We start from the raw sequence: 25,672 nt of genomic DNA on the forward strand, positions 1-25,672 counted from the left end.
GTAAGGTGAAACACACTAAAAACAAAAGTGGTTATATACTCTCTAGACAATGGTCTATCATTTGGTATACACGGATTTTTCTGAAACTGCATCTTAAGCGGGTGCAAAAATGCCACCTTGGCACTGGCATAATTATCCGGCACAGTGTTGTATCAAAAACCAGTTCTGTTAGAAGTAGCCATCTTGTACAGAGATGAATTTGCTTGTTGTGCAACAGGTTTCGTGCGAAGGAAGTATTTGAATCATCCAAAATATATTTGTGCCGTTTATGTGAAGTAAATTGAGGTTAAATATTTCAATGCGTTGACATTGACATTGACTTGTTTTGATTTTTGTTTATAGCATGTTCATTTTTTTATGTTAACTTGAGAGGAACCATCGTCTTTATTTTAGAATTTAAAATTTTTACGTGTAACGTTAGAATGGTAAATCAGACAGCTGATTATGGCTTACGGCCATCTAGTTACCGGATAATCTTTACGGCAAAGAGTTCACAATTATCTAAATATGCGCGCCACAAAATAGTTCTATTCGAATGTTGCAAAGTTAACTCTTGGTTGTTAAATAAATGTCTTTAAGCAAAATTATTTTTTCCGTGTGTTCATTATCACTTACGTTATTGTAACCAATATGAATTAACTGGTTTAAATAAATTCGAAATCATTATCTAACGCGAATGAATATTAAATGCAGTGTATTCCCCAGGCCGTGTTTGCATAGGCCTAGAGGTGCATTGTAGCCCCCGCCATACTTCACACAGTGCCACCATGCTTCCCGCTATGCATACTTACATGTATTATAAGCGAACAATCTTTTTCCAATTATTCAAATCTTAACAGTGATAAGTAGACGTAAAATTGTCGTTATTCCGTTCAATCTTCATGAAAACTTTTGCACCCGCAGAGAGCGTCGCTAATTTTGATCGACATCGATCTCAGCAAGGGGGCACACATGGTTAACAGTAAAAGGACTGAACTTATGATTGAGATGTATTGAAGCTGAGTTTATAAATCGGTAACAAATGCATATATAGAGGGGTGATTATTTCTTGTTTTAATATAATGTGCCTTCTTCGACACCTCCGCCATTATCGAATGCTGGGGGTTTTCCAAGATCTAAAAAAGCATAATGTTCCCTCGATTGAGTTAGCTGGGTTGTGCCATGATTGAACTGTTTATTTGCCGTAAAAATATTGGAAACTTGAGCAAATGTACTCAAATAAGAATAAAAATACAGTTAAGCCTGGTTGCAAGTCATACACGGAAGCGATGTCACATAACTATAATATAGAGACATCGTATAGTAAGCCTCTGAAGATGATTGTGTGCCCATGTGTGAAGAGGCTGACTGCAAAGTTATAGTGCAGTAATTGATTTTAATTAAATTTGGTGTCTAAACAAGTTTGCTGTAATTGCATAGTTCTGCCTGTTTCTTGCCCCCCCCCCCCCAAGTTTATCTCTATTTAAAGGGAAAATAAAATAAAACAGACGGTATTAGATCTGCCTTGTGAATCTATATTTCTTATAAAAGTTGGTGAAGTTCAGCCTCTTAAAAAATTGAATTTGTACAAAAAATGCTATTAGTTTTGCTAGAAAAAAAACCACAGAAAAATATGAATAAATTGACATGTATGAATTACAAATAAATGAAATGATACTTGTTGATGTAGATTTCACGAGAATGCATTAATTATAGTACATAACATGCAGTACTTTCGTCAAATGGTTATATTATTTTTACACGCAGTGATTTCGCGCTGGCTTTGGCGCTGTTACGTCGCACCGTGCACCGACTCTGCCAACCCCATCCCACATGCATCAAAAATTTTCTGGGGAAAACACTGAAAAAAATTTTATGCTCTCATGTATTTTAATTTAATCGTTTTATAAAGTGATTGGAGGGGGGGGGGGCTAAAATAAAGGGAACTGGAAATTGACCGTGTACACCAACTAAAAATTTAGTTATTTATATTGCATATGATCTTATTTTTGGTAAAAATGATATTCCATAAAGGCAAATATTAAGTATATGCAAAAATAAGTGCAAAATTCGGATATTTATTTTTGGTGAATCTTCCGAGGGGCCATATGGCACAATATCCTTTGAACGCCCATATAAAGCCAGTGTTGCTCAGGTGAGCGATGTGGCCCATTGGGCCTCTTGTTTTTAATTAGACCTTTTAAAGGTAAGAAATAAATGCTTTTTTATCATTAGAGAGTTGTTAATTTCATTCAATTTTTATCGAAACATGCAGCTGAATTTCGGCTATATTGACATTAACGTATTTCACAGGCAACATTAATGTTTGTTAAATTGATAAGTTTTATCAATTTCGATTTTTTTCCCCTTAAATCTTAGACAACACACAGATATAGAGCTGTTGATGGGTTCATAACTCTTTTATTTTGAACACACTACACAAGAGATCAGCTGTGACGCCTTATACGGCGGACATGGGAGTGAACCACAGGCTGCTTGGACGGGATAAAACAACCTTCCATTATAATCTTGTTGACGAGCTCCCTCCGAGAGATACTCAGCATTTTCATCTACACACAAATACTCTCCAATGTGATGAACAGGCCGTTGAGCTGATGCTGTTAAGACTCCTGCATATTCTTTTGACCATCCCGTTGGACAGGTCATTTTGGCAGGTATCATTATAACGGATGACGCATGCGCAACACTACATATAGCACAGGGGACATCATCATCTACTGCAACATTCCTGTACGTGTACTGATATTCTGACCCATATAAAAACCCAGACAGTGACTTGTCGTCGTGTTGAAAATGAGTTGGAAAATCCGACGGAGCTGGATCCGGATTGTGTGGGAGACAAAGAGTGTTGGCGCCGTTTCCAGGTTGGTTATAATGCCCCCCACCAGCTATTCCTATATATAAACAAAAGGTATATCATAGTACTGGTTGTCGCAAATTATTAACGTCCGATTTAGAACATAACGAGGAGATCGGATAAACAAAAGTTATACTTACCACTGTAGATTGCTTTTGTACCGTTGTTCGAAGGACAGTTTTTCTTGCCCCAAATGGTATATGTAGACCCTAAATGAGATAGGTATATATTGCTTAAAAAGAATTATTTTATGAGTAGTCGTATGATCATTGAAATAAAATATTGCTTTTTTTTTTAAAAACACATATTTTTACGAGTACTTATAAAAATAGTCGTTAGAAAAGATACTGTATTACCCGGTTTTATCTTGAATTATCTTTTTATCTAATTATAAACTCTGTTAAATATGCAATATCGATATTGTAATGTGCCTTTTTCATCATGCGATTTGGTGATTTTTAAAATCAAAATAGCACATCACCATGACCTTCGTTTTGGTTCACGTTGATTTTACTATTCAATGGCTGGTAAATTTCATAAGTAGAAAATGGTTCAAACGTTACCTTGGCTTGAATATTGATTGTTGACACGTTTAAGAGAATCAATTTCCGCTTGGTAAGCGGAGTTAATGTTGACCTGAGCGGCAAGTTGAGTTTTAACCGTCTCAAGCTCCCGTTGAATGGCTTGTATCTGAGTATGGACCAGATCGGGATCGTTCAGCAGAATTCTTTTGTCGACATTTTCAGCGTTGAAATGTGGACCAAAACCAACAATCGTGAAAACAAAATACAAAACGAATTTCGCCATGATTATAACGTAGCACCAAAACTTATCTGCAAGATTGTTATCTTTTGGGGTCTAAATTTATAAGGCACAGAGAACATATACAGTATGTGCCATCTGCATTTAGACTGTAAATTCATAGTATTTATTGCAATTTTAAGTATTGTTTGATTGAGTTCACAGTTTACTTACATGCAATATTCGCATTTATATGAAAGAGACAGAATTGTACGTATTGAACTTGCGAGTCAGACAAATCAAAATGTTATTTTAAGGTATCCGATCCATATTAGGATCTAATTTTCTAACCTATAATATTATTACCTAAGCAGCAATTAATTAATGAAAATTGCATTAAGGTCTACTGGGACAAGCAAATTTTTTTTTAAAAAGGAAAAAGTATATTAGGCTAAGAATATAAATAAATGCTTCAATAGAAATAGAAAAGCTATTGAAAACAAATTTTATACCAGATTGTTTATTTTTACGGATTAAAAGCAAAGGGTAAGTTATATATTAGGACACATTCCGCTCTTACAAGATACTTAAACATTAAAATTATATCCAAGTATACTGAATATTAAGCCCATACATATCTGTTGTGCATTCAGATTCATTGTATCTGACATTTTTGGATTAAATATATATCTTGAAAGACTTTTTAAACTCAATACTTAGATGATTTAAAAACATTTCGCAAGAAATCTGAAAATAAATATTACTGAAACATGAGTTACATGTAGGAATGCAAAGTTGTATTGAAAAAGGTTTTATTTGAGGTAAAGCCATCGCTCATTTTTTAATTTTGTCTTGAGAAAATTACAGCATGACGAGGATATGCTTCTGTAGTCATTGACATATAATACAAATTAAAAATATAATTTACAAAAATACAAACTGATAATATTTGGTGGCATACTTCCGGCTTTTTGATTGATTTATAAGTTATGTTGACATGCAAGATAGTGTAACAATATGCATTGTAGTTTGTTATGTAAACATACAGCATTTTCATTTAGACTTCATAAAAAATATAATTCAAACGTAGTTTTAAATCTGAAAAGCGTACTATTTAGGAGTCTTTATAATAAATCTGTGATTTTAAAGAAATATGATAATAATATAATTGCAAATCAGTTTATACAGAATTATCTGTAATGACGTCACCCGTGGAAAGAAGGAAATTTTTATGGAGAGATAAGTCACAGACCTTAAAGGTCGGAAAAAAGGCAGTTTATAAGCACTTGCAGGAAAGGGGTAGGGACCTGTACAGTTAGCAACATTAACTACTCTCTCTCTCTCTCTCTCTCTCTCTCTCTCTCTCTCTGATCTCGAATAAAAATTGACGATGAAGTTAAAGTATTTTTGTGGAAACGATGTTACATTTATGCCAAATATTGCTAGATCCATAAAGAAAATGTTTCATTCTTGCTCTCTTTCCTATGGTAAATATCAAATGAATAGTAGTTGAATACAGAATATAGAATTCTTGAAATATCTTCATATCTTTGAACAAAGATATTCTTAATATACGTGAAATGATAGTCCCTTCACACAAGTATAGTTCCTGATTATGTCGTTTCCGAACTTGAGAGGGTTTAAAAAGTGCCCAGGTCTAGAAGTTACAATGTACATGTATTACATATTTCCTTAATGAAAGTAGAAATAACAGCAAAGATAATTTCTTTAAGGAAGACTAGATTTTGCGTGCACGGGTTGACATTGCATATGATATCGTACGTTATAGATCATCGACACACCGTATTGTTAACATTTACATAACCAAGCTTTAAGCCTACAATAATGACATTAATTTCACTATACTCTGCTTAGTTAGAATAACTGTGTATCGGGACAGGCCTTCACAAATAGTTAAAATGCCTCCCATATACCCAAAAAATTACAGGATTGCTCTGAAACGATTTTGGATTAAGTTAATGAAGCTGCATTGAAAATAACAGTTACAAACCATTCTGAGGTTGTAGATACCTTTCAAAAAATATGTAATTCATATTAATGAAGAATTACAGTGTAAACACTTTTTTCACCTACGTTTTACTCGCTCCGAATTTACACACCATGCTGACATTCGAACTCTCGTGATTTTTCATAATAAATGTACTTATCTACCGTATTTTTTTTGATAAATAGAATATATGACAGATTTTCAATCATTTACGTGTACTTGTTTCATCGTTTCTGAGTTTATCCATGCAAATGTGATGTTGTGGAAATGAAAGAGCCTCTGGTGAATAAGCGTGAATGAAATGAGCATGCGCAGGATTGTAAAATCCAAAAAATTCAGATGATTTACGGAATTTAAAAGGAATTTTCGTTGATTTTTAATTAGCGAAGCTTGATTGAGAAAAAATATAAACAAATTGGTAATCTTCAAGTACCAATGATGTTTAAAATATATATAACAAAAGACAGTACTCTTCCGATTTCTCGGTATTAAAGCTAAAAAATTCGAGTCTATTATTTAAATATGGTAGTATGGATGCATGTTATATTGAAAAACACGTAACTTTGTATCGTTCTTCACATCTTCATCGGGGTCATTCGATATGTTTTGGTATGTTTTTTTAAAATCCCGCGTCCAATGGTTATATTTTGTCCCGGTATCGCCTGTATACGTGCTTTAAGGTTCACTGATAATTCACGTTGTCTTCTACTACTATGATGTCGGACTCGCACATGCACAAAGCATTTAAAAATGGTAGATCGATCGTGCAGGTACATTGTGTTGAGTTTTTTAGAAACCTAGAAAAATAATGACAAGGATTTCTTATAGCATATAACTGGTGCTATTATTATTGATAGAGTGCTATATGATAAATATAAATATTACGTACCTTGATATTTAGATTGCAAATATATATAAACTAGTTCTGTTTATATAAAATTATAGGTCACCAATTTGATAGAAAACGTACGTTACACAGATATCTCTTGTAATCTTGTTAGTCGCCTTTGTATCCAGCTACATGAATGGTTTGTTTGAACAATTATGTCAAAACTAGTGATCATTGCAAAGAAAGAACCAAAAGCTAACGAGATTACAAGAGATACACTATATTAAACGCTTAGTGTTTAATATGACTTTATGTAAAGGACAAATAAGACGTTTAAACTACCAACATATGTATATTAAAACAATTTGCCGTTTATATGCTTACTTCAAAAATTATTTTAAAAATTGGAGATTTCTCTAAAGATTTATAGCTAATTGTTAATAATGATAATAATTCAGATACCTTCTAATTTCTAGTAATGAAAATGCTTTTCTCAAATCTTTCAGATTTATTAATAACAAAGTCTTTTTGAAAAACATAGTAGATTGTTACCAATGACTAACTACTAGTAGCCAACTTTTCTTTCATCTCGTAGCCAGTTACTTGTAGCTAGTTTTTCCCACATCTCGAGGCCAGCTATCAGCAGCATGGGATGATTTAAACAATTCTTTTATATATGTGTTCTATACCCACATTTATCTTACGACCTTTTCAAGACGTTGACTTATGTGACGCCTTATTTTTTTTATCTGTATACACACATGCTGACCGTTTGGAATCATGAATTCAATCTCAGTTCGCGACAAGAGGGTCTCTGGATAACGTGTAGCTCTAAACCTTTTTAACAGTAGGTGTTAACGTGCAACACTGTTAATAAGGAACTTCTGTTTGAGAATATGGGGTAAGTGGTAAAGTTAAGTGGGGTAGATAGTCGTCGCCATTTATAGACGCTATGATCTTTTAAATAAAAGAGTTCTTATTAAAATTATTGAAAATAATTTAAAAGCTAAGATAAATGAAATTTTTAAATATCATATCTAAAATGTCAAGGTAGATCATTGGTAATGAGATATATGTATACCCTTTATCATAGTTCAATGTATACTAGTACATCTTTTGGTTTCCATAGCACATAGTAGGTGGCAAGCGTGGATTGTTTAGGTAATTGACCGTTTCCCTGCAGCTTTTCTTATGTAATACCCCGATGAATAAATGTTAAGAGCTTTTAACTTCAAATACACTGGGTAATATATCAACATTGGGTTATCATGTATTCCAAACATTGTAATTCATGTCTTAAGTAAATCTTGGTTTTGTAACCATGTCCACTGAACTTTCGGAATTTAATCTAAAAATTTAAAATTAAAACAGTTTACTGTTATAGTAGTTGCATTCCTTTGCATTGTAAACCTAAAGTTTCCCATTGTGCATTAAACAATGACATGATACTCCGTTGTAGACCCCTAATCAAAGATCAAGATTTAACAAATGAAAAATTAGAATCCTGAACGAGTTAGAAAAAACTTTTACTACCATGAGTTTAAACATTTTTCAGTAAAAAATTTTTTAAAATGTAAAAAATGTTCAAAACGTTAAGATTTATATTAGTCTTAGGGATTACTTTACCTTTTTAGGAGTCATTAACTCATTGAAGAAATCGGCAACAAATTTTAATAATAGTGCTTTGGTTTTACCAGATCGAAAGAAATGTTACAAGGGCGTCTTATCATCATAACCACTTTCCTCATCATCGCCTGTATGGTTGCCCTCGGCCTTGGACTTGGTTTTGTCCTGACGAATAACAAAGGATAACAACCCAACGCCATGTGGTATGGTTGTAATGGTGCCTAAAACACTGATCCTAACCCCACCATTTCTGGAACCACTAATCCTCCTTGGGCTTCCCAATCTATTGAAGGTCTTTATCGCTACGCCGCAGTATCATCTGACACCAGAAGCTGCGCACAAGCTGGCGTGTACGTTAAAATTGTATTTTAGCCCATTAATCTTTATAAAATCATAACACAATTAATTGCTTATACAGCTACTCTATTGGATTTAGTGACATCTTGGGACGTCGGCAAGGTTCCAATATAGACGCTACTATTGCCACCATTCTTTGTCAGTGTGTAGAAAACAGCCAAAGTTGTGGTATAGAAGTGGGCATCCCATGACCATTTACAATAGGTTTGAAATGAATAAAAACAAAAAGTCTTAGTCTAGTGCTTGCAACAGCTGGTTTCGTATTTTGTCTGAATTGGAATACAGATAAAAGAAAGATTTTAAAGGTATCGATATAATAAAAACATTTGAAAATACATACACTATACGATATTGATTTTAAACAATTTCTTTTAATGGACAATAACACAGCCTACACAGTCATTGCCCGAGAGATGGCTCCAGGTGCAGCATCAGAGAACATGTTTGTACCCGAAGATAAATCATCTACTGAGGGTAACTAGAAGATTGTTTTATTTCTTAAAGACAATTATGTCACATCACTTTGCTTTCAAATTAATTCTAAGAACAATTGATTCTTATCAACAGGGCTGTAACAGGTTTTATAAAGCCTTACAAAAACTAATATAGAGTTTCAATCCAATCAGCATTTGAGTGTCCAACTCTCCAAATGTTAAATGTTGAATTTACAGGAGGTCTAGCGATTGGTGTTCCTGGAGAAATCAAAGGTTTGTACGAAGCTTGGAAAATTTGCGGGAAACATTCATGGAAAGACCTTTTCCAGCCTACCATCAAAAGACTCCGAGACGGATTTAAAGTGAAACGACAGTTTTAATGAGACATGATAATCACAGGCAAGTTCAGGATGCCAATATTTTGTATATCTTTGCCTCATAGCATAAGATATCACTCTACATATTAATAAAATCAGATAATTTCACAAAAAGTGCAGGTTATAAATAAAAATAGTCCCTTGTACATGTAGCGAGGCGAGATGTAGCATGCTCGATCTAATCACCTTATCAACACTGTCTCCTTTAATGGAAAAAATTACCCCTCTAGAGCAGCAAAATTTAAAATTCATCGAATGCTTTCATTTGAATAAACCTATAATTCTTTACTATTCGTCATACATTGCAGTGGGCCCCTTTTTTCTCCGAACTTCACTTTCTTTAGCTTGATCATAACCTGTACATATTCACAATATGCTTTCGTTGGTTCTTTTTATACGTAAAACATATGCAATATGTGTAATATTAAACTAATAGTTTGTGTTTATCTCAAACATGTGTTTGTTACAACTGCATAATCAATTCCTTCAAGTTGGATATGTTTAACTTGCAGATTATTGTTAACAAAGCCCCAAAACTGGACGACCATACAAGCAAGGGGAAACTATCAAAATGCCACTCCTGGCAAAGACATTCGAGACAATTTTAGGCGATCCTCATGCTCTGTATAATGGCTCCCTAGCTGATGACGTCGTTGCGGACATTCGAGAAGCGGGTAAGGTCTATTGTTACCTAATAAGTGTATTTTGGTTGTTGATAAGTTCTAAAACACTTGGAAGGTTTTGCCTTTAAGGTGGAATCATAACAAAGAAAGACTTATAAAATTACGTGGCAGTAATCAAAGAGCCCCTGGTGATTAAACTGAACGACAATTCTACCATCTTCACGCCACCACCGCCATCTAGCGGCGCAGTGTACGCCATAATTCTGAACATTGCAGACAGTAAGTTTTACCACAGCTTTGGATAAATGTTGTAAACTTTCCAAGGTCTTCTTTTTTTACATTTGTTATTAAGTAACAAATTTATCAAATATCAACAGTCGAATTCATATTCAAATTAAGATTTGAAAACAAATCTGTTATTCTTAGTTTTTTAATTATACGGCCCTTTACACTACGATAAAAAAGTGATATAAATTCATATGTGATAGGTATTTTTGATGTTTTGGGTTGTTTTTTAAACAAACCTTTTCGATAGAATATAGATTTACACAAGACAGTGTTTCTACAACTGAAAAATCAACGTTGACCTGGCACAGAATAGTTGAAGCCATGAAATTTGCGTACGCAAAAAGAAGTAGTCTTGGGGAGCCGGATATGGAGAGTCAGAGTTTTAAGAATCATATTGATGAGGTAGAATTACTCTACGGTGTCGTAGAAAACGTGTGAACTGTAACACGTTCAAAGCGGTTCCTTGCTTACACAACAGTCAGAAATGTTATTGCATTTGTCTTATTTATTGATAAAGTCACATCAATTATTTTTTATTGCTTGTCATTTAAGAAAGGGTTTTGAATATTAAATTTTTATAGATTTTAAAAAATATGACATCATCAAGTTATGCTAATTACATTCGATCCAAAATGTTCGACACTTCAACGCATAACTTTATGTATTATGGTCCGACATTTTACGACCAATCAAAAACCGGAACATCACAGCTAGCAATTTTGGTGCCAAATGGAGATGCCACCTCATTAACTAGTACCATTAATCTCTAGTAAGTATCCTTGATTTCCCTTAATTTGATAGATTTGTTTGGATCTGTTATAATTTTAAGACGTATATACGTATTAATCTTTCATTATTGTTTTTAAGTCCTTTTTATAAATTGTAGCACAATTAACAAGGTCCAGACACATTTTCACGTTTGCAATTTTTTTTTTATCAAAATTTAGTTTTGAATCAAAAGTGGTTGGGAAAAGAACAGGGATTAAATTCAAAAAACAGATGGACGACTTTTCCTCACCGAACACAATCAACCATTTCGGAGTCCTACGTCTGCTGCAAACTTCATCAAACCCGGGGAAAGACCTCTGTCCTCCAGGTGTCCCAGTATAGTGGCGGACTCTGGCGGACATGTCTAGTTAGTGGTGGGAGCTTCCGGTGGTACTAGAACCACTACTGCAACCGCCTTGGTAAGTTGTGTAGGTTCCGATGATAAAGGTACATGGTCACAATTTTGGTCAAAGCCCCCCCCCCCCCCTCCCCCGATTTTAATGTTTACAATGCTTCAGTAAGGCACCTTTTATAGGCAACCAATATTTGAGTGTCGTTTGTTGAGTTATTAGCGAGTAACAGAGTTTACGATTCTTTGCTATATAAACAAAGCTTTTGTTTACATTTTAAATGTTGAAGTGAAAATTCCAGTTTTAGACTTAAATGTTAGGAACTGTTTATTTATGCTTAAAATGAATACGAACATAGTCCAATCGGCTTGAAAAAGATTTTTTACTAGTCTATTGAACGTATGTAAACAAAAACAGGGCACGAGCCTTGTTTACATGACAAAGAATTGTGAACGCTGTATCTTGCTTATAACGGAACGGCTGACTCTTAAATTTCATCTGATAATAAGAAATGCATTCCTTACGCATTGTAAATAATATACATAAAAACAGAAAAATAGAATTTGACAAAAATCGGGACCATGCCCCATAAACATTCCATATCATGTTTATTTAAAGATAAATGGGTAAATCTAAAAGACTTATTTTGAAAACGATACTAAAACGCTAATAAGTTTCAAAATGGAGGAATTTTTTTGGTAGGTTTGTATTGAAACTCTGTGGTTTAAGTTTGGAATAAAGAAAGTCATTGACTACAAACGTCTCAATCATCAGTTGTTGCCAGACTACATTACAGTGGAGGATGGATTTCATCCTATGGGTGTTTCTTGTTCCTCGTTTTAAAATAGAGGTCTTCCAGTTCTATTTCTCTTGGTTAGATCATTGGGATATTTAATTAACACCAAAAGTATCAAAACAAACAGATATGAAATCAAAATTAGAAACAGCTTCATACAGCTGTAGAATATCAATGTATTAACACACAGAGTGTAAAAACATTTGTTTGTAAAGGGTTTCGAGTTAGAAAGTGTAATTGTCAATACTAACCTCGTCAGAATTCATATCCACTAATTATGGAACATTACAATAATCAGCTGTAAATGTCTTGTTAACACTGAAAGAAAAGAAAGAAAACATTTAAGAACCCACTCTATTGTTTCATAACCATTCAATAGTAGCAATGAATTTTTTGAATTTGTAATTTAAATAATAACAATTCCTGTATATTTTGAAAATTAACTTATTTGTACTCCCTGTCAGAATTCGTCTGCATTAGTTACAGATAAAAGGCAACAGGATCAACTGTGGTGATTTCATAGGACCTATTAAACACCAAACTTTTATCCTCTTATCAAGCTTATCTTATAACACACCCCTTGATTTTTTTAACAGCAAGTAATAAACGGATTAAGGAGGATCGGACACAACATCACAATGTCTGCCAATGCTGGTTCTACTGTACATGGTATTCTACAACTTGAAGAAGGCAATATCACTGCAAACGCAGACTATAGAGAAAACGGAGTGCCTGATGGATATTAAGAGTCCATAAGTTGCAAACAATGCAATCTTGATATGTTGATTCCGTTGCCAAATAATGGGGGTCGATAACGAAAATGTGTACTTTGTTTAATCTTTGATTCGTCGAAAATATTTTAACCTTATACATTTGGTAATCATCAACAATTATTTTTAGTTTAAGATGTTATATTTATTATCATTGTAATATTTGTTTACACTGTACCGGATAATTATGCCAGTGCCAAGGTGGCATTTTTGCACCCGCTTAAGATGCAGTTTCGGAAAAATCCATGTATACCAAATGATACACCATTGTCTAGAGAGTATATAACCACTTTTGTTTTTAGTGTGTTTCACCTGACAGGTGAGATATTTACCTTTAAAAATTAATATCCCTTCGGAAAATGATAAATCCCATAGGAGAATTTACTCTCCTACAGGAAATATTGACAATACTAAAGGATTTTTAAAAAGTCCTATAGGAATTATATTTCCTATAAGAGAATGGTATTTCCTGTAGGAATTTGATTCAGACATGTAGTTTTCCTATAGGATATTAAGTTTTCCTATAAAATCCGATCGGAATTGAAATTCCTATTGGAAATTCTTGTATTCCGATAGGAAATTTCAAATTACCTATAGGAATGTTGTTTTTCCTACAGGAAAAATTATTTTCCTATAGGACTTTATTTTTGAAAGGTAAATAACTCACCTGACAGGTAAGATACAATTATAACAAAGGTGGTTGTTAACTCTTTAAGCAATGGTCTATCATATGGCATATTTTTTCGATATATGCAGCTTAAGCGGGTGCAAAAATGCCACCTTGGCACTGGTATAATTATCCGGCACAGTGTTTGTTGTTTTATTTATTTGTGTTTTTGTGGGTGTGAAAGTGTTGAATGCAAAAGTCTTTATCGATGCCGATACATAAAAATCAAATTTAAAAACCTTCTTATAGGATTCTACCCACTCACAATGCTAAATTTAAAAAAAACTGTCTTCGATAACATCTCGCCTAGGTATATTTGTCAAAGAATAATAATTTTTCATATATTGTTTATATTGACATTCACATATTATTTAAAGCGACATCATTGTTTATTTGATTAAAACGCCACCAAGAACCTGAGCTGTTTATGAGTCTTTTATTTTGAACACACTACACAAGAGATCAGTTGTGACTCTTTGTACGGCGGACATGAAAGGCAACCACAGGCTGCTTGGACGGGATAAAACAGCCTTCCATTATAGTCTTGTTGTCGAGTTCCTTCTCCGAGATATTCAGCATTTTCATCGGCACACAAATACTCGTTAGCCGCAAGATCAGAGGTTCGAAGCCCTGCTGTTAAAACTCCTTCATATTCAATAGACCATCCCTGGACAGATCATCTTGGCAGGAATCATAATGACAGATGACACATGCGCAACATCACAAACCGCACAGGGGACATCGTCATCTACTGCAACATCAATGCACGTGTATTGGTATTCTAATCTATGTATAAAGCTTAACGATGCTCTGTTGTTATTTTGTAAATGAGTGGGAAAATCTGATGAGGCTGGATCCGGATTATGAGGGAGACGAAATGTATTGACACCGTATCCATCGATATCGTAATCTCCTCCACCAGCAATACCTTTGTACATTATGGTTTGCATGCCAATTTTAAAACTTCAATCAAACAATTCAAATGTCAACTTAAAAGTCTGCAAAGGGGGTGGGGGTAAGAACGGCACTAAATGGTGGTGTCACAAATCTTGTTAACCCTCTGAATTTCCCGAATTGAGACCCAAGAGGTAGTTGACTCTCTTCTTGCAATATACTAGTAGTCATTATTTTAAGTTTGTACATTGTGTGTGTGTGTGTGTATATATATATATATATATATATATATATATATATATATATATATATATATATATATATATATATATATATATATATATATATATATATATATATATATAAATTATATTATTTCTCAAATTTGATGTGTATATGGATTGAAGACAATCTTCATTTAAAAATTAAAAAAAAAACTTTAGCGGTCTGAAACAAGGAGGCTAGGTGTATTGTCTTCAAACGACTGCAGTGTACTGTACATTTATCATTATTAAATGGTCTCTCTCTCTCTCTCTCTCATTTGTAAAAAATTAAAACACTTAATATCTCCTAAATCCTTAGAACAATGACTTTATAAAACACATAAAATTTGTTGTGTCCGGACTTGAGAGCTTCCAAAAGAGTCGAATTAATCGACCAGGTGTAGAAGTCATCAAAAATATTTCCCTTATGAAAGTAGAAATAAAATCACAGAGAATATATTTATTGTTTTAAGGAAGGTGCAAGTTAAGAACAAGTCATCATCGGGAATGTTTCTAAGCGTTTTCGATATTTCTAATTTCCGCGTCCACTTGTTATTTCTCTATTTCCCTGTGATACAAATACAAATTCCTTTTAAGATCACTAAACATTCACAAGGATTAAAGTTTCCTCGTGTATTAAAGTTAAATCGAATTGAGATTGACTAGACTAGCATTTCTATTCAAATATTGGTTTCCTCCTCTCACCTACTCGTTCACACCCCCATCTTACGGCTCTACCGAACGCGGAGAACTCTGCAGAACGCGGAGCAGTGTTTAGTTGACACGGAAAAACTAAGGTCTTCAATTTTCCTTCAAAACCGCTCTTAAACTTTTTAATTGAAATTTCTTTTAGATCTTAATCATGAAGGGATGATTAAGCTTTCAAATGGTACAAAACTAAAAAAAAGAAATTTAAGAATTTTTTTTATCGCTGTTGGTGTTTTAACATCAAAATCGTCGATAATTTTTGTAATCAAAAACTTTAAGTAACAAGACTGTTCAGTCCTCCGCGTTCGGAAGAGCTGTATGATGGGGGTGGTTCACATGCACAGAAAATTAACGGATATGTTTGCATAAGTATTGAGCGTGACTTTCGTTACTGATAAACAATATTGCAAAGATCATTTGCTTATATACTTTAATTTTATTTAAAAATGGTGAGAGAAGATTCGATGAAGGTTTGTCAATTATAAAGCTGACATACAGTTTTACATTTATACATGATATAAATATTCCTTTTTCATTCTGACGACCGCAAAATAAATTCTATATTTAAATCGTTGCGCCTCTCTTCATAAAATAACTTAATTCATAATAGAAAGGGAGAGAGAGAATAATGTTCAACTGCATTAGATTGTTCGTTCAGGCACGTAGCATCGTTTTTGAAAGGGGCACACTCATCCAAAATATCTTGACAGGCCAAAAAAAAAAAAAAAGGCAAATTCTAAAATCATAAACATTTTAATCCGGAAGAGGGGGGGGGGGTATATCTATAACTTCAATTTCGCTGTTGATTTTCTTACTCTCACATTATTTTTTAACGTGCTGCAAAAAGTAGGGGGACAACGCCTTGGTACTTAAAATTTTTATATGTAAAGGACAAGTGCACTTATAGGCCACGGTATAAAATGAAAGTGTATATGAATAGCGCGAAGCTTTACAACAAAGTAGGGGTCAGTCGTCATCCGTGATTTTGTAAAGTAAATCAAGGACGGACATTCATTTCAAGCCTTTGTGTACTGTCAGCCTAACTGTGTACAAACTTATGGAAAACTAAAAGACGCATTATACATTTAGAAAACTCATGTGAATATAAAAAAAGTTTGTACATCATTAGGGTGGTACCTAAAATGTGAAAATATCAAGGTTCTTCCTATATATAGTAAAGGCCAGCTATTACCTGGGTGACCAATATTTGAAACAACGTATATCATTTCAAACAGTCACGTGCGTTCTATCCAGGTAGTCTTGTCAAATGTGCTCACTGTAAAATACAGGCACGTTTTAAATCGTTTTCCTTCAACTTTGTATGGTCAGGGATGTTTGTTTGATTAATATGGTCATATGCAACTTCAAAGCTTTATTTGGGGGTTTTTTGACGTAAAATGAAGCTTAAAATACATGTATAATTCAGCAAACGCGCCAGTCGATCCACCAACAGAATAATGTTGATGTAAATATTTAAATAGACACAAAGTTGGCAGGATTTTTGCGGATTAAGATTTTCTATAGGCATTAAAAATCCTCAATTGTTTAAACTGTATGCTAATTTTGGTAAATTAAAGCGTGCATATAAATCAGAAGTATCCATTAGTGCTTAAATATTACGAGAAAATTGGTTGATATTTTCTACAAAAAACGGCACTGAAAAAGGCCCATTTTCTATAGCTTAAGTCCACTTGTTCTTTAAAACACATTCTTGCTGTGTGATAATACGTGCAAGTCGTTCACCAGACTATGTTACATTACATTAAAAGCAACGATATGTGTGAATACATTTTTACATCAATAACCTTGCGCCATTTCCCCCTAATTTGTATGGAACAAAACAAAATGGATTTGAAGAAGACATTCTTTGTTCTAATTTTATACATGTACCTGAATTATATTGAAGCTTTCAAAAATCCAGTGTGTTTTAACGAGTCTGACTATTTCTTTCACTTTTTAGTGTGAATTTAAGAGAATTTTCGATAAAGAGAGTGCGTTTAAAAGAAAAACAATATCTGATTCTTATGCATAAACATTACAATCTAATCAAAATAACACTGCCCATGTAGCCGATTTTGATCTGTCGTTGTAAGGCATACGAAATACTGGATATTATTTTAATTAACAAAAACATTTCATAAATACTTCCTCTAACATATATTTTAAAGTGATTTAACTTTCAAAATGTGAAATTATACCGGTTTGTTATATTTTGCAGAAGAACAGGAATCTACAAGTGTTGTAAAGATTATAGGAATGTTTCTGGAAAATGCAAAGGTACGAGTCCCTATTTTACATTACTTTATAATTAACACAAATTTAGTACAAAAATATTACATTTTTATATGATTTTTATCTATTTTTTGCTTACTATTTCAAGTGATACGATATAGAGTATTTTTGTTTATAATCGTTGCTAATGCATATAACCTGTTTAATGTAATAAAGCCAGAAACACATGCATTTTTGGGAATTGATTTTAATCAACTCTCCTATGCAGTCACTCTGGCAAACCGAAAGTGAAACAGTGTTTGGACCAAAGCACAAATCATCGCCGCTAACAAGACTTAGTTCTTGAGAATAATTGATAAACTCGAAGTAATGTATGCTTAACCATTGTTTTTCAAGGAAACTTATTTATAAATACCGTGAAAATAGTCAGATTTTAAATGGTGCGAACAATTTAGATATGTTTTGTAGTTGTATGTATTCTTACGCCAGAGTTCAATATAGTATCGTACTCTACGCTCGGCTGTCTCCGTAAATCTCCGACAAGCAAAGAGTCTCTCTTGCTTGTCGGAGATTAACGGCGACAGCCGAGCGTTTGGTTGAACGAGACGAGGGTTCAATTGCTTGGATAAATTTTCTATTTAAAATAAACTGTTCAGGCACGTAGCATCGGGGGTGGGGGGCAGGGGAACTTTTTTTACGCAGCAAAGATTTTTTTTAATTTTACATACAAAAAATTAAGTTAGCATGGAGTTGCCCCCCCCCCCCACCCCCACTTTTATGGGAGCACTTGAAAAATGAATTGAAAATAATGACGTAAATAGATAAATTGAAGTTAAAAGTATACTTGCCCCCCCCCCCTTCAACGCACCCACCCCCCTCTCCCCACGAATTAGGATTTCCAGGATTTTGAAAAGTAACGTTTTGCTTTTCAAGATTTTTTAGATGAGTGTGGCCCCGCACTTTCAAAACATGTACAGGCATAGAGTCATGCAGTAGTTGAATTTTTTTGCGTTTTTATCACGAGATTGGTGGGGCGTGTTCGGCAGTCAATCGTCATTTAGATATTAATGAGGACAAGACAAATCACTGAGTTGGTTTAATATGTCTGAGCAAGACTGGTCACAGACGCTGAATGAAATTATGTTACGAATCTATGTTTTTATTGGCATATGTTTTTTACTTTTGAATGTTTACAATTACATCCAAAATCAAAAAGTAGGTGTGTATGGGTTGACAATAACTACTTTCTAAATTTCAAAATTGTATATTCTTATGTTTTGAAATGTTCCATGAATAATTGCAATACAAAATAATGAAAAACTACATGTTAATTTAATTGTAAAGTTTTCTTTCATATAATTTATTCATAACACGTGCTAGAATAGTTCTATGAGCCCGATTACAACGTTCAAGTGGAAATGTATAACAATGGACTTAAGACATTTTACAAATACTTCCGTATGAAGTCAAGTTGGGTTCAATAACTTTGAGCGTTGTCTCAAATGAAGACGGTCAGAACAAAATGGATTCACATGGAATAGTCATTGTTCTGTTACCATTCTTGATTTATACTAAAACATCTGATACATCAGAGTGTTTTGACAGGTAAGAACATTTTATTCTTTTTATTTTTTAGTTAAATTAAAGTTCATGTTCATATTCTGTAGATAAAATACTAAAGATCAAAGTTCTCTTTACTAATCTACCATTGTGCAACAACTATCATAATTTAATATAATTATCCCTCTTTCTGTTTTAAATATTTAACGATGTAATAATTTAGATATAAACTTAATCAACTCTGTACAATTGTTGCAGTAAAACAGGAGTATATGAGTGCTGTCAGGATTACAGGAATGTTTCTGGAAAATGCGAAGGTATGATTCCTTCTCTCTCATCACTTTGACCCTGACTCATTACAATTTACAAACATATCCTTCAGATCATTATGATTTTTGGAATATAATGAAGAGCATAATTAATTTGAAAAGCTGCTTATGCATATAAATGAATTAACAATTTTATTCTCTCAACTATTTCCTTAAAAAAAAACTTGTTATTGTTATACATTGATTTATTTTATTTATTTATTTTTATTTCTTAAGAGTTAAATAAGAGGATTTTACACAATGAATTTAAAAATGACAAAACTTGATCTAAATGTAATATAGTGTATAAACTGAATTATCAACGGTGAAGATAATCCTTCGTCATTTAGTTATGAACAGCCCCCTATCAATCTAAATACATTATGTCTTGTTTTTTATTAATATGTTGATATTATTACATGTTTGTAGTATTTTGAAGATGGATGTAAATAAAAAAAGTTTAAAGTTTCCTTTGGTGTCTCATTAAGGTTATTGCGTTCATTGCAAGTAAACTAAACATAATCTGTAACGCAGGTTATGTAATTTACTGCAATAGCTTTTTATGTTTATATCCGCATAAATCATCAAAAAAATATTTTTTGGGGGTTCAGTAACATAAATAAGGTAAATCAGTATGGTCAAAACAAACTAGTATGAGAGTTCTTAAACAAGAGGCCCATTGGTCACATCGCCCACCTGAGGCATGAGAAATTAAGCTAAATTTAGTCATAATACAAAATATCTGGACAATGTACGATAATACATGTATATCCTGTAAAAATAAAAATCCATTCTCCTCCTGGATATTCTAATGTTTATAATCAAGTTTTTTAAACTGAATATCTTATAGTCATATCACATGATGAGCATTGCAGTTCACAAAAAGATCCTATAGAATTGTTTATTTCAGGGTTTTTTTTTGTGTTAATAATTAAAATGTTTCCTTTGTAAAATTGGATCTCCTATGTGGCCCCACCTTTCTCCTGAAGATTTTGATTCTACGAAATTTGAATCTACATCATCTGAGGTTGCTTTCAGTTACAGCTTTTCTATGTTAATGGCTTTATATACAAAGATTTAAAAAGATTTTTCTCTATATAATCCTTTGTAAAAATGTGCTCCCACCCTCCGTTGTTATCCCATCCTTCCCATGGGAATCATGATTTAAACAAACTTAAATAAACCCTCCCTGATGATTGTTCCTCACAAATTTTGGCTTTCCTGGCCAATTGGTTTCTGAAAAGTTTTTTTTTAAAAAGTTACTATATATATCTAAATATTCCAATGTAGAAATTCGACCACCCATTGTGGCTCCACCCTATCCTCGGGGGTAATGATTTGAATAAACTTGAACTTACCTACATGAGGAAGCTTCAACACAAGTTTCAGCTTTTCTGGCTCATTGGTTTCTGAGAAGAATTTTGAAGATTTTTTACTCTATATATTCCTATGAAAAAATTCGACCCCCTCCCATTGTGGCCCTAACCTACCCCCGGGGGACCATGATTTTTACAGGTTTGAATCTTCACTAACTGGAGATTCTTTCAGATTAGTTTCAACTTTCCTAGCCAAAATTTTTCAATAATTCCTAATTGTCTTTCCTTGAAAAAAGATGTAGTGTTTAGTTTTTACAACTTTGAATCCCCTTTGACTACGAATCCTTTGTGCCATTTTTGGTTGAAATTGGCCCAGTGGTTAAAAATGTGAAAAGTTTACAGACAGACGGACAAATGGACGACATACACAATGTGATCAGAAAAGCTCACTTGAGCTTTCACTTTAGTAAGCTAAAAATAATATAAAATACATAAATATGATAAAATTGGTCATAGACTTACTTGTACTTTTCAGCTTGCATCGGTTCATGGGGAGTGGAATGTCGGAACAACTGTACACGCGGTTTTTATGGACACGGATGTCGTAGTAGGTGCAGTTGTAGTTATAAGCAGACATGCGATCCAAAACAAGGATGTATAAAGTCACTTGAGGGTAAATAATTAAAGAAAAATGTTTTTATCTTAAAATGATTTATATTTTTTTGTTTTTAAATAGAAAATATTATGTATTCATTACATGTCCAAAAAACATTCAATAACCCTTAAACACAGATTGAAAGTATGATGAAACAAAAACCAGAACTATGTACAATAATGTATCGTATTGTGTACAGTTCAATGTTATATTATAACACTACTTACTGTCGTTAGTATTTATTAGAAATTCCAATTTTACTCGTATTGCCTAGTTAATTAATCATCTGTACTTAAAATGTTTAAGCAATCCTTTTTATTGTTATTTATAAATATTCAGGCCTTTCGCAATTTTGAGCTATGATTATAAAGCAATCACCTTCATTTGTAACCAATCACTGATACGGTAAAAAAAAACCCCAACCATACATCAGATTCAAATCTAAAAGTTATCAACATCATAACAAGTAAACGATTAAGAAAATTTATGTAACCAATGTCAAACAAACCAGAACTTGGTTCCTAAATTCCTGTTTAAATTAGCAAATCCAAATTATTATAGCACGTAGACAGGTATTCTCGTCTTCTTACACGAATGCATGTACATAAATTGATTTTATTAGTTGGTGATTTCTTATTACATTTTCACAACGTGAGATACATGTGAATAAGTGAAAATTAAAAAGAATAAAATAAAAATCCTAATAGTTTGATAATTCCAACATTCGGTTCAATGAAAGCTTCATTCAGCGATTATTTCACATCCCACTTTCTAAATTAAAATTCATAACAGATATATGATTACCATAATGATAAAATGGACCATATACACTGTGTAACTGACTTATTTTTATTTTACTTAATTTGTTGAACAGTAACATTGGCAATTAAGTGTAAAAACGATCGTTGAAAAATAAAAACTATGAACGTAATTTTTTTCATTTTTTTAACGTACATTAACATAAAAATACTGTAGCCTCGGCAGCACCATTAAGCACTACTCCTAACGCAGATCTGGGTGGTTTTACGACCATAAAAGATTCCTTGCTAGTTGTCAGTGGTTTTCTGATTTTACTTCTGCTGTGTACTATTCTTATTTGTAATCGTAAAATGTGAGTATTATTTACTATTAGAACTATCTCAAGTAACAATTTCTTGATTTTTTTATTTTTGATAGCAGAATGTATATCATTTTAATTTTTTTTTAGGAGAAAGCAAAGTAAACCAATAAAGACATATGCAGGTACTTATCATATGATACTTTATAATGAAAGTTTCGACAAAATAATTTCTTATTTTATATATATATATATATATATATATATATATATATATATATATATATATATATATATATATATATATATATATATATATATATATATATATATATATATATGACGTTATGTATTTATTCCATCCCTGAAAAGACTCTCGTTACATCATGACGTCATAGTAAACGTTTCTAAGAAAAACAATTACATAACTTATGTACATTCACCTGAAGAAGGATGTAAATCCAGAAAGCGCTAGTGAATAGAAAATTTGGAACTGTTCATTTTCTTTTTTGATTATTTATACTGTGTGATATCACCTTTCACTCATTTTGGATTATATATATATATATATATATATATATATATATATATATATATATATATATATATATATATATATATATATATATATATATATAATTAACTTCATGAACATTACATTTCTGAAATTAAAGATGGACAAGAAGTAATCTACAATGATATCAGGGATTTCCAAATTGTTGATAATAGCAGTGTTACATCAACAAGAGTATGTAATTTGCATCCCAACTTAAATGGAGTAATAACACCAGTAGAAACCAAGAAACCATCTAACCAGGCTAGAATACCACTTACCCGTTCAAAAACACTGGATCCAGAGGGATATGGAATTTGGTGCAAGGGATCTGATAATTACAACCACATCAATTTCAAGAGCGAAAAGCATTTGTCTTCGTATTCAAACGTAATGACAAACGATTATGACGTTTTTAAGTCGCCAAGAACATCCCCTGAAACTCAAATTAACGACAACAATTGCGATGAAAACCAACAGTGTAAAGAGGAAACGTTTGAAGAAATTGAAAGGATAGTTCATCCAATCAGAAACAAACGATCTATGGTGAATCGGCCGTACAGTTCAGTGAAATGCAACAGAACGTTAAATTTTTAGTAAAATACAGAGCAAAACGAACAACATATGTTTTTTTGACGGGATATACAGTATTAGGAGCGTTGGGAAATATAGTTGACATTGCATATTCAGTCGTAAAAATACTTAAAGGTTTATTTTAAAAATGTTATAATATCATTTATTCGTTTTATTTTCAAGATATTAGATCTTTCTTGTATTTAACAAAAAGGAAAGGGGTATGCATTTAACGTTAACCTCTCTACAAGTGTCATTAAATACTGTTTACTTTTTTTTAATTTCTAGCGCCTTGAATTCCGGTTGGTCACACTATGAGACCGTTAGCTACTCTCTAGAAAAATGAAGAATAATTTTTTGTATCTTTTATTTCTTAAACTCATACAATTTTCACATCTTCCTCCTTCAAAGTCTGAGGACTAAAATAAGATCAAGAAAGGATAAAAATTAAATAGATCATTCCTGTTTTCGTACAACTTGAATAAGTTCAAAACCAAAATGCCATTGTTTAAGTTATAAAATCATTATCATTGATCTTGTGAATACAAGAGGTAAAAAACCCCAGAAAAAACCCAAACAAACCCAGAAAATCAAAAACCTGACATAAGGTTGCCATTTTGACTTCCTATGAGACGGTAGCAGATCCTGTCATAGCAAAGTCGAAATCTCATCGTCATCGAAAGCAAAATGTTTTACTTGCCTAGACAGCCGAGTGGTCAGCGCGGTTAGCTCACTGCTAAGAGTGGGTTTTAGAGGTTGCCAATTCAAGTAACGGCCAAAGCGAAGTAGGACCTCCTATACAGTGAATTTTCCTGCACTTTATTGATATCAATATCCTTCACTTTGAGCAGGTGTATGTCAACTTTAGAGTTATTGAAATGTTTTTGCTTATATATATGATATCAATGAGTCTGATTACAAAGATCAAGGACACATATAAGCTTGTACTTTGACCAAAAAATTTACAATATTTCATTATTGAAGTGAAGTAAGGTTCAATAGGTTTTAGCATTTTCAAATCAAACCAGTCAGAGCCAAATGGATTCACAGGGAATAATTAATGCTTTATTACCGTTTCTGATTTACATGTATGTTGAAACATCTGATGCGGGAGTAAGACAATTTTCTTCCTTCTCATTTGTTAGTTTGATTTTAGTTATGTTGATAAAGTTTCAAATATTATTTTCTACCAACAACTATCACAACCTAAAAATTGTCGTTCTTCATTTTTTAAAGTACTGTTCTTTACAACGAGTTAATGATTGACGTATATAATTAATTACTTTTGTACAATTGCTTGCAGTAAAGTTGGGGTATATGAGTGCTGTCAAGATTATATGAATGTTTCAGGAAAATGCGAAGGTATAAAATTTTATCTCTCATCACTTTGACCCTGACTCAATACAGTTTACGACAAGTAAAACATTGACAGAAGTCAAAACAAGCATCAAAAGAACGGTTGCAAATAATTTGTGTGTACTTGACAAAAAAAATGAAAAAGATAAGAGATTTTTTGCAGACATAAGGACAAAGTAACACATTACCAATATATGTTATTATATTATTACATCAAATATTTTTAATAACTGGTCTTTTTCAACAACGCGATCTCTTTGAGCGGAGCTGCGTTGCGTAAACAAAGCGTTTGGTTGAACTAGACATTAATGATATCTCCGAAGAAACGCACAGACACTTTTACTTTGTTACCATATCACCAACTACCTGCTGGCGCCCGACAAAAATATCCTTTTTCAAAACATTATATTGAATCTCTTTAATATCACATGGTACAGAAAGAAATTAATATCATTTGATCATTGATGATGATCACTGATAAACGTTAAATAATGTAGAGCTGATGATTTTGAAAAGCTGCTCATGCATATCGAGTTTACATTTTTACCTGTCAATGATTGCATAACCGAAAAAAAATAGTTCGTTATTGATTCAACTTTGCCTGTTTTTTTCATTTTCATCTTATTTCTTAAGAGTAAACGGGCTATAAAGGTATACGTTGCGTTTATTGCTTAAAACATTACAATTCATTGATATTAACGTTTTT

At 32.8% G+C, this 25,672-nt stretch overlaps 2 protein-coding genes and 2 pseudogenes across 3 annotated transcripts; 2 read left to right on the forward strand and 2 right to left on the reverse strand.

Moving 5' to 3' along the window:
- Positions 1-2,393: 2,393 nt before the first annotated feature.
- LOC128189284 (short-chain collagen C4-like) lies at positions 2,394-3,666 on the reverse strand. The gene is made up of 3 exons (XM_052860839.1): positions 3,421-3,666; positions 2,998-3,066; positions 2,394-2,894 (listed from the first exon to the last, which is right to left on the reverse strand). Exons 1-3 carry the CDS (start codon positions 3,662-3,664, stop codon positions 2,401-2,403), a joined length of 807 nt encoding a protein of 268 aa, XP_052716799.1. The 5' UTR covers positions 3,665-3,666; the 3' UTR covers positions 2,394-2,400.
- Positions 3,667-7,331: 3,665 nt separating this feature from the next.
- On the forward strand, positions 7,332-12,800 carry LOC128187495 (glutathione hydrolase 1 proenzyme-like; annotated as a pseudogene).
- A 1,127-nt stretch (positions 12,801-13,927) lies between these two features.
- Positions 13,928-14,490, reverse strand: LOC128189287 (short-chain collagen C4-like; annotated as a pseudogene).
- A 2,696-nt stretch (positions 14,491-17,186) lies between these two features.
- LOC128189283 (multiple epidermal growth factor-like domains protein 10) lies at positions 17,187-23,708 on the forward strand. Of its 2 annotated transcripts, XM_052860837.1 has the most exons (6): positions 17,187-17,290; positions 19,407-19,465; positions 21,308-21,445; positions 22,412-22,538; positions 22,635-22,669; positions 23,159-23,708. In XM_052860837.1, the coding sequence occupies exons 1-6, from the start codon at positions 17,187-17,189 to the stop codon at positions 23,632-23,634; spliced, it is 939 nt and encodes a 312-aa protein (XP_052716797.1). In that variant the 3' UTR covers positions 23,635-23,708. The 2 variants fall into 2 exon arrangements, 1 of the variants encoding a protein (XP_052716797.1); XR_008244223.1 differs by lacking the exons at positions 17,187-17,290; positions 22,412-22,538; positions 22,635-22,669; positions 23,159-23,708 and adding an exon at positions 19,033-19,193 and having other exon boundaries at positions 21,308-21,363.
- The last annotated feature ends 1,964 nt before the right edge of the window (positions 23,709-25,672 follow it).

Source organism: Crassostrea angulata, chromosome 6, assembly GCF_025612915.1.
Source record: "Crassostrea angulata isolate pt1a10 chromosome 6, ASM2561291v2, whole genome shotgun sequence".
NCBI classification, from domain to species: domain Eukaryota; kingdom Metazoa; phylum Mollusca; class Bivalvia; order Ostreida; family Ostreidae; genus Magallana; species Magallana angulata.

What these genes read in the sequence shown, in the direction of transcription:
- LOC128189284 (XM_052860839.1), bottom strand. Translation starts at nt 3,664, where the DNA reads ATGGCGAAATTCGTTTTGTATTTTGTTTTCACGATTGTTGGTTTTGGT. An exon ending in CAATCAATATTCAAGCCAAG is followed by an intron (nt 3,067 to 3,420) that starts GTAACGTTTGAA and finishes TATCTCATTTAG; the next exon opens with GGTCTACATATACCATTTGG. An exon ending in TACAAAAGCAATCTACAGTG is followed by an intron (nt 2,895 to 2,997) that starts GTAAGTATAACT and finishes GTTTATATATAG; the next exon opens with GAATAGCTGGTGGGGGGCAT.
- LOC128189283 (XM_052860837.1), top strand. Translation starts at nt 17,187, where the DNA reads ATGGAACAAAACAAAATGGATTTGAAGAAGACATTCTTTGTTCTAATT. An exon ending in ATGTATAAAGTCACTTGAGG is followed by an intron (nt 21,446 to 22,411) that starts GTAAATAATTAA and finishes TAGCCTCGGCAG; the next exon opens with CACCATTAAGCACTACTCCT. An exon ending in ACCAATAAAGACATATGCAG is followed by an intron (nt 22,670 to 23,158) that starts GTACTTATCATA and finishes CTGAAATTAAAG; the next exon opens with ATGGACAAGAAGTAATCTAC.